General features: G+C 44.8%; 1 protein-coding gene across 1 annotated transcript in view; it reads left to right on the top strand.

The window, feature by feature from the left end:
• The window catches only part of plxna2 (plexin A2), a 225,566-nt gene that overhangs the window by 187,072 nt on the left and 28,494 nt on the right, over positions 1-10,000 (top strand). Inside the window, exon 22 of the mRNA XM_076277363.1 lies at positions 8,588-8,654. Within this exon, the coding sequence (XP_076133478.1) occupies positions 8,588-8,654 (67 nt within the window). The remainder of the gene's footprint in view (positions 1-8,587; positions 8,655-10,000) is intronic.

Here is a 10,000-nt window from a genome sequence, read left to right as displayed (position 1 = left end):
GAGAGCAGAGTAGTATGAGTGGAGAGCAGAGTAGTATGAGTGCAGAGTAGAGTAGTATGAGTGTAGAGTAGAGTAGTATGAGTGGAGAGCAGAGTAGTATGAGTGTAGAGTAGTATGAGTGCAGAGTAGAGTAGTATGAGTGGAGAGTAGAGTAGTATGAGTGGAGAGTAGAGTAGTATGAGTGCAGAGAAGAGTAGTATGAGTGGAGAGCAGAGTAGTATGAGTGGAGAGTAGTATGAGTGCTAGTGCTGTAGTGCTGTAGACTTCTGTACGAGCCATAGTGTGTCTCATCTCACTGCAGAGACACAGGGGAGAGGACAGCTCATATTTTAATAATCATTCCTTAAGCATTAGCGTGTGTGTGTGAGTCTGTGTGTGTGTGTGTGTGTGTGAGAATTACTGTACATAGCCAGAGGTCAGGCTAGTTGTGTCTGGATGCACTCACTCCATACCCAACAGACCCACCACCACCAACAGCAGCACCCGCACCAGCAGTAATAGTAATAGTAGTAGTAGTAGTGTTAGTGTTAGTGTTAATGTTAGTGTTAGTGTTAATGTTAGTGTTAGTGTTAGTGTTAGTGTTAATGTTAGTGTTAGTGTTAGTGTTAATGTTAGTGTTAATGTTAGTGTTAATGTTAGTGTTAGTGTTAGTGTTAATGTTAGTGTTAGTGTTAGTGTTAGTGTTAGTGTTAATGTTAGTGTTAGTGTTAGTGTTAGTGTTAGTGTTAGTGTTAATGTTAGTGTTAGTGTTAATGTTAGTGTTAGTGTTAATGTTAGTGTTAATGTTAGTGTTAATGTTAGTGTTAGTGTTAGTGTTAGTGTTAGTGTTAATGTTAGTGTTAGTGTTAATGTTAGTGTTAGTGTTAGTGTTAGTGTTAATGTTAGTGTTAGTGTTAATGTTAGTGTTAGTGTTAGTGTTAATGTTAGTGTTAGTGTTAGTGTTAGTGTTAATGTTAGTGTTAATGTTAGTGTTAGTGTTAGTGTTAGTGTTAATGTTAGTGTTAGTGTTAGTGTTAGTGTTAATGTTAGTGTTAGTGTTAATGTTAGTGTTAGTGTTAGTGTTAGTGTTAGTGTTAGTGGCAGTCGTCCACCTCCCGTTCTCTCAGCTCATCTCGGCTCATCCATGCTACAGCAAGTAGGCAGGCAGAAGGGGCCCCAGCAGAGCAGACTCTCTGTCTCCAGGCATGGAGCTCAGCAGTCCCACAGTGCACTGCTCCACTGCTCATACATGACGTTACATCAGCACTACATACAGAGAGAGAGAGAGAGAGAGAAACACACACACACACACACACACACACACACACACACACACATATAAAGTGAGGGAGAGAGAGAGAGAGAGATAAACATCACTGAACTCTCTATCACACACACACACACACACACACACACACATAAAGTGAGGGAGAGAGAGAGAGATAAACATACTGAACAGAGAGATAAACATCACTGAACTCTCTATCACACACACACAAACACACACACACACACACACACACACACACACACACACACACACACAGCTTTATGTGCTGGGGTGGCTATACGGTATGCTGGGTGAACAGAGGGTTGGTTGGAGAGAGAGGGGAAGGGGAGAGATGACTCAGGATATTCAGAGGTTGACTTGGTTGTTCTCAGGCTGCCACATTTGCATAAAATAATGCTTATGGATTGGAAAAATGTTGAGTCGTTAACACTGTTTGCATGCATAAGCACATTGTAGTATATGTTTGCACAAACGCAAGCACAGACAGACACACACACACACACACACACACACACACACACACACACACACAAACACACACACACATGCACACACACACACACATGCACACACACACAGATCTGCTGAAGAGTATGAGTGACAGTGCACGCTTGGTCACTCAGAAAATATGAAACTAGTTCCATCTGGCTGTGCTGCTGACCGCAGGCCAATGGCATATGGCAGATGTGTGAAAGGAGCCATGAATGAGTTTGTGTGTGTGTGTGTGTGTGTGTGTGTGTGTGTGTGTGTGTGTGTGTGTGTGTGTCTGTCTGTCTGTCTGTCTGTCTGTCTGTCTGTCTGTCTGTTGTGTGCCCTCATTTTTTGTGGGTATAATGTATGCATGTCTGTGTGCGTGTGTGTGTGTGTGTGTGTGTGTGTGTGTGTGTGTGTGTGTGTGTGTGTGTGTGTGTGTGTGTGTGCACGCATGTATTTGCCTGCATGTGAAGTGGCGAGTGATCTGATGCGGGTGCTCTTCAGTCACCCCTCAGAGCTCAACTGAGACGATGAACTGTCATCTTGAGCGAAAAGAAGACTCAAAAGAGGGGGAAAGAAAGAACGAGGGACACAAAAAGGAAGAGAATGAACAGATAGGGAGAGAGAGAGAGAGAAAGAGAAGACGCCACACCCCACAGTTCTAGTGTTTGCCTTGCTTTCATGATGCTTCAGACGAGAGCCTGTGGATTAAAGGATCATTTGCAATGCTGTGCACATACTCTCAGTATAATTAAGATGGTGGATACTATCTCCCTCTCTCTCCTCTTCTATCCTTCTCTCCCTCCTTTCTTGTTATCCACTGCTGTTCTTTAGATCGCGTTCACACAACAAGCCGCAGTGTTATCAGTAATATATTCTGAGTGGCCCAGTTTCATGTGCACCAAGTGCTCCAAATGGACACAAGAAGGCCACTGCTGGTGCTTGTGGAGTGGTGGCGGATCCGTCTGTCATTCAGGCGCTGCTGCAATGTCATAATCCGGCCTGTCACCTAAATGAGGATTTCTTGAAATAAAAAGCACCATCGCAGACTTATTTAAGGAAATCTGTGTATCTAGGCTGCCCTGAAGGGATGAGATCAAAATGAGATTTTTTTTTTCCTTTTTTTTTTTTTTTTTTTGAAACCAGCCGCAATGTCAAAGCTCGCTCGTGCTTTCCAGACATTGACCCACTTGTACTTTATGAAATTTTAAGGTGAGCGGTTTTGTGGCGGCCGCTACTCTGAATACTGAAGTGTCCATATACAGTCGTGATGGAGAGAGGCTACCGTGGTCCTGCTCCTTCCACTGGACACGTGTCAGTGCTGTCCATTACACTAAACTGAACTCTTCACAGTTATTTATAGGTGGTTAAGTCATTTCAATTCGCCACACATTAGTAAGAAGGTCTATGAAAAAGGAGAGGTTATCACTAATATTCAAAAGCGGCAGTTTTTAGATATTGGAATATTTTACTGTGAAAAAAGTCTGTATGGAACTATCTGATCCACTGTGGCTTTTATTCACGTTTATTTTTTAATCTGATGCAGGAATGAATTCTCCCTTTCAGATTTCGTGAGTTAAGGAGTGAGTTACTTCACCGTTATGAAGAGATTCCCTTCTCCCCAGCACGATTTGCTCAACATCTGTCTCTCTCTCTCTCTCTCTCTCTCTCTCTCTCTCTCTCTCTCTCTCTCTCTCTCTCTCTCTCTCTCTCTCTCTCTCTCTCTCTCTCTCTCTCTCCCTCTCTCTCTCTCTCTCATCTCCTATCTACCCATCTCTTCCAGTGTGTTGATATATGTGGAGAGCGCGGGGAGAGTGGCAGTTAAAAATGGAACGTCGCCATCGTAGCCTCAGGGCTCTCATGCTGTTGTTCTATACCCCCCCCCCCCATGTGCTGGTGTGTTTTCTTTTCTTCTTTTCTAATGAGATTTCCATTCATCCAGATCCATGCATAATGTGTTATTAGGGAGAGAAATGTCATGTTGGTACACCTACCCCCCCCCCCCCCATGTGACATTATAGGAATTAGGGGAGGAGAGAAGGACAGAGAGACAGAGAGAAGGAGAGAGAGAGAGAAAAAGAGGGGGAATGTGAAAACGAGTTTCCCCTTAATGCACTATTGGATAATGAAACCCTGATGTTCATTAATGAAACTCAATTAAAAACAGAGGGAAAGAGAGAAAGAGAGGAGGAGTGAGAGAGAGAGGGAGGGGAGGAGAGAGAGAGGAGAGGGGGGGGGCAAGAGTGTGAGTGAAACAAGGGTTTGACGAGAGGAAAGAAAAAATAAATTGAAAAGAAGCGGAATTGTGTGTCCCTGAGCGGCAGAGGAGAGGTGGAGAGACACTACCGATGAGAGAGAGAGGGAGGAACAGAGAGAGAGAGAGAGAGAGAGAGAGAGATGATGGAGCCGGATCACGAAAGAAAGAAAGTGCTCGTTTGATTCTTTCTCCCACGCACACAAGCACAGGCGTCATTTAGCAGCCTAATGGCCTCTATTACTCTCTCTCTCACACACACACACACACACACACACACACACATGCACACACACACGCATGCATGCATACACACACACAATCACATGCACACACACACACACACATGCTCACACACACACACAGACACACACACACACACACACACACACACACACACACACACACACTGGCTGATGGTGCTGGATTGGGCATGAGCAATGATATGTGGATGGAGTGTGGTCCTCCAGTGAGATGCAGAGGAGAGGAAGGAGTGTGTGGGCATCCTAACAAACACATTCGGAGCTCTCAGTGGCACTAAATCTCATGTTAAAACATCAACGTCCTGTGTGTGTGTGTGTGTGTGTGTGTGTGTGTGTGCATACATGTGTGCGTGTGTGTGTGTGTGTGCATACTGTATGTGTGTGTGTGTGTGTGTGTGTGTGTGTGTGTGTGTGTGCATACATGTGTGCGTGTGTGTGTGTGTGTGTGTGTGTGTGTGGGTGTGTGACTGTCTTCCAGCATCCCACCTACAGTACACACACTCCTCACACTCACAGACCCCTTTGTTTGACGCAACACACTTCAAACAAACTGTCACTCACAACTCTGCACACTATGCAGGTGCTACTGTGTGTTTGTGTGTGTGTGTGTGTGTGTGTGTATGTATGTGTGTGTGTGTGTGGCCTGCAGTTCTCCCCTCTGTCAGTCTGTCAGTCAGGTGGTGACTGCAGGGCAGAGAGAGACAGACCAAACAGAGAGAGCAAGAGGAGAGGAAAGGAGAAGAGGGGAGAGGAGATGAGACACACACACATACACACAGACTAATATGCACACACATTGCATACACACCCAAGCTAATACACACACACACACACACACACACACACACACACACACACACACACACACACACAGGCTAATACACACACATGCACACACACACACACACACACACACACACACACACACAGACTAATATGCACACACATTGCATACACACCCAAGCTAGCACACACACACACACACACACACACACACACACAGGCTAATACACACACATGCACACACACACACACACACACACACATACACACAGACTAATATGCACACACATTGCATACACACCCAAGCTAATACACACACATGCACACACACACACACACACACACACACACACACACGCACACACACACTGCATGCACACACAGGCTAATACACACACATGTACACACATACACACACACACACACACACACACACACACACACACACAATCACACACTCATACAGGCTGCACTGACAGCTGAGATGATGTCAGTCTTTTGTTTTCTTTAATAGAGAACAGAACATTGTAGGGAATGGTATTTCCTAATATGGCGTGTGGTCAGTGTTGGGGATTAACGGAATATATGTACCGGCGTTATGTATTCAGAGTACAAATTATGAGTAACTGTATTCCGATACAGTTACAAGTTAAATAGTTGGTATTTAGAATACAGTTACATTGTTGAAATCAATGGATTACATGACGATACATCTCTTTTTCATAAGTTTATTCACTCTAAATAAATTAAGGCAACTCCATTTCCCAGAAGCTCCTGAAAGCAATCTATGATGAAATTGTTTACATGTTTAAATCCAAGCTCCGCCGTCTTGCACTAGCCTCAAAACGCAGCCAGCGTGCATTATGGACGCGTCATCGGAGACCCTGAAATGACTGTTTGCACAGCAAGTGGAGGTACCTCCTGTTCCTCACTGATCGTGGTTTCTGATGTCTGTTCAAAGGATATTTTCCCAAGTATTAATAGCTCAGGCTACTTCGGCCAATCGGTTACACATTTTGCTAAGAAATAAACAAAGCCTAGTTCACGTGTTGATTTAGACCTACAATAAAACCAATCTCTAAAATAGGCACTGCATTCTAAGTTTTTTATTCTAACTTAAAATAGCTTTATGGATTATTATTTTTTCTAATTAGATCTACATTTACGTTTTAAAATAAATTACATGGTGCAGCCTCTGAAGAATTATTCTTGCGAGTAGCATATTTTAACGTGCAGTTTTTGATTGTCATTACGCAATCACGTTCATTTTGAGAGCACTGATATACAGTAGCCCATTGTGTTTACATTTACAGGTCATTTGCGTTCCACCTGTCATATGCGCCCCTCACTTGTACTGGGTTGATGCCACCGAAAAATCTCACAGGCACACCTTAGTTATAATTTCTGGCTACGCCCTTAAAGTAGCCTATTTATTTTGTTTGTTTTAATTAGCCTAGTCGCCTTTTGTAGTTTTAGTGGTCACCTTGCTATTTTAAAGTTGTATCAGGTAGCTTAGTTGACTTTACATTCTCCTATGTGGGCCTAACACTTCAGCATTTTTTACAAAATGGCTTCCATGATGTTGAAGTACTACTCACACACACTTGTGTCTGTCAGCCATGTTGCAAAATGGCCCGCTCTGCTGCGGTCAGCTGTGGACATCTGGTACTGTGTCTTCTGCTTGACCGGTGGAGCCCACATGATGACGGACCCTGTGGGCTTGTTGTCCGAATGGACCCGGTCATGCCAGGCCTGTTCAGCGTCACGCAGCCCACTCAGACTGTGTGGTTGCTACGTGACACATATCAGGTCCGGTCAACACGAGTCGGCCTGCAGCGCACACACACACACACACACACACACACACACAAAACAGACAAACTTAACCACACACATACACACACACACACAGCCAGCTTAAGGAGCCAGAGCTACCTGCTTGTGCCGTAATGATAGTGATTTGTGTGGCCATTAACCGCAAGGAGTATCATTTTCTCTGCATGTTGATGGCTGAGCTGCCGATGGGTAAACAAGGCACACAAATGTGTGTGTGTGTGTGTGTGAGAGAGAGAGAGAGCGAGAAGGAGTCTGTGATTTTGTGTGTATGTCTGCATGTCTGTTTTTGTGTTTGTCCGTTTCTTTGTTTGTGTGTGCATCTATATATTGTTGATCGTGTGTGTGTACAGGTGGGTTTTTAAACAACAAACCATCACCACTTAGCACTTATTCCAGATCCCTGCTGCTTTGTGTGTGTGTGTTTTGCATGCTTGTTTGCATTAGAGAGCACACACATGTTGGAGGCGCTGCCAGCACACACAGCTGGACTGGGGGCTTGATGCAGGGCCAGGGGTGGGGAGGAGGGACCAGAGTGGACGCTACGCTGAGAGAGGAGGCAGACTCTCTCTTCTCCTCTCTCTCACACTCTCACTCTCTCTCTATCCACCTCTCCCCACTCTTCCTCTCTTTCTCCACTGTCTCTGTGCTTTTCTTTTTCGCCTCCCCCTCTCAGCCTCTATCTTCCCCTTTCTCTCCTCTCTCTCTCTCTCTCTATCTATCTCTCTCCCTCTCTCTCTCCCTCCCTCTTTCTCTCTTCCCTCCCTCTCTCTTTATCTCTCTCTCTCTCTCTGTGGTTCTCTGATGATGAAGGGGGGAGAGGTATTGGTATTCCGCTGCCGTACTCGTTCTCTGGAGCGAGGGAGTAACCCTTTCATGTATTTTTCATGCTCGCTACTCATTCTTGTCTGGGTGCTTTTTTCTCTCCTCTTTCATTCTTTCTTTCTTTCTTTCTGTCTTTCTTTCTTTCTTTCTTCCTCTGCTACCCTTCTGTTTTTTTCCCTTTTGAGGTTATTTCTGTATGAAACAAGCCTCTGGCTCTCCCCTTCTTCTGTCTTTTGGCTCCAAATGGCTTTCAGTTGTGCTAAAGTGGGCACTGTGTGTCTGTTACTACTGTGTGTGTGTGTGTGTGTGTGTGTGTGTGTGTGTGTGTGTGTGTGTCTGTGTGTGTGTGTGGTGTGTGTGTGTGTGTGTGTGTGTGTGTGTGTGTCTGTGTGTGTGTGTCTGTGTGTGTGTGTGTGTGTCTGTCTGTCTGTCTGTCTGTCTGTCTGTCTGTCTGTCTGTTTTGTGTGTGTGTGTGTGTGTGTGTGTGTGTGTGTCTCCTGTGAGTGGGTGATGGTGTGGTCAGCAGTGTTTTCATGCACAATTAGTTTGCTGATGGAGGTGAGAGGTCAGCCACGGGCAAGCAGGCAGGGGAGACTGCTGCTGCTGCGAACACACACATGCAGAAACACACACACACATGCAGAAACACACACACACACACACACACGCACACACACACGCACACGCACACGCACACGCACACGCACACACACACGCACACACACACACACATGCACACACACAAGATTATATCACAGACATTAGGTGTCACTCAAAATCCAAGCTGATCAGGATGGAATATCATTAGTTGGTGCTGCATGCTCTGTAAAACCATACGGTATGTTGCTGTTGTAAGTTGACAAATCTTTATTTTTGGTCTTTCAGAACGGAATCAGTTGCTGAGAAGATGCTGACCAACTGGTTTGCTTTCCTGCTGCACAAGTTCCTGAAGGTAGGCTGCAAATATACACTCTCATGTCTATACGGCTCCATTTGCCACTGTTAGTCTAAGATGATCAGCATATGTTGTTGATTCCGTATAAGTGTAATAACAGATGTATTATGCTAAGTCGTATAAGAAGTTTAAAAGTGCCTGTTATACATAGAAGTAAAGTTAAACTCAATGCTAAGAAAGGATCATATAAAAGAGCAGCTAATGCTAATGCTAATGCTAGGACCCTTCTGGCACTGCTCCCAGTCAGAGGAGGGCTGGATGGGATCTGTTGCGTTGAGCCAGTTGCATCCTGGGATGCTGGATGTCAGCGTGCAGCATGTGCTGACATTGGGTTTTCCGTAAGGGACTCTACCCAGATGGCCGTTGACGCGTTGGACTGGATCTGGAGCTGGGCTGGCCCGGATGTGGCTCGGGTGCGGTCGGCTGTCAGGGTCCTTTTTTGTTTTCTGTCTGGGAGAGTGCCCAGAGCACAGACTGCACCGTCACAGTGCTGTCTTCCTCAGGGCCTGACAAGGTCATCTGAGACAGGAACTAGAAAGAGAGAGAGAGAGAGAGAGAGAGAGAGAGAGAGAGAGAGATGTAGAGAGAGAGGCCAAGGATGAGTGCTGAGCATGATCCCAGAGGGTTTAGGTCGGTGTGTGTATGTGTGTGTGTGTGTATTTGGGGAGGGGGTGGAGGGGGTGGACATGTGGCAGTGTCATCTGTCCCTGTCCATGTGCATCACTTCCTGACAGAGGTGTCGCGTCCAAGCTCTTACCAGTGGGAGAGGGACCAGAATAGCCTCCTGCCAACCTGATGATACACAATGTATAGATATATGCCTCATATACACAATGTATAGATATATGCCTCATATACACAATGTATAGATATATGCCTCATTATACACAACGTATAGATATATGCTTGAAGATACACAACGTATAGATATATGCTTGAAGATACACAACATAGAGATATATGTTTGATGATACACAATGTATAGACATATGTTTGATGATATACAACATATAGATATATGCTTCATGATATACAACCTATAGAAATATGTTTGATGATACACCATGTATAGACATATGTGATGATACACAACGTATAGATATGCTTGAAGATACACAACCTATAGCTATATGCCTGATAATACACAACCTATAGCCATATGCCTGATCACACACAACCTATAGCCATATGCCTGATCATACACAACCTATATCCATATGCCAGCCTGAAGCCTTGCCCTGTGTTTACTCTCAATGCCCACTATGTGTCCTGTCACATAGTTAAAAGCCACGGTCATGGCCATGGTCTGATAAACAGATGATAAACAATGAAAAAGAATGAAA

The sequence above is a fragment of the Alosa pseudoharengus genome, unplaced genomic scaffold, assembly GCF_046254945.1.
Source record: "Alosa pseudoharengus isolate Yale_2024_CS ecotype anadromous, Long Island Sound unplaced genomic scaffold, YU_APseudo_1.1 YU_APseudo_1.1_scf_9, whole genome shotgun sequence".
Taxonomy (NCBI): domain Eukaryota; kingdom Metazoa; phylum Chordata; class Actinopteri; order Clupeiformes; family Clupeidae; genus Alosa; species Alosa pseudoharengus.
Note: the sequence above shows the minus strand (reverse complement) of the source record. Positions and strands in the feature narration are given on the sequence as shown.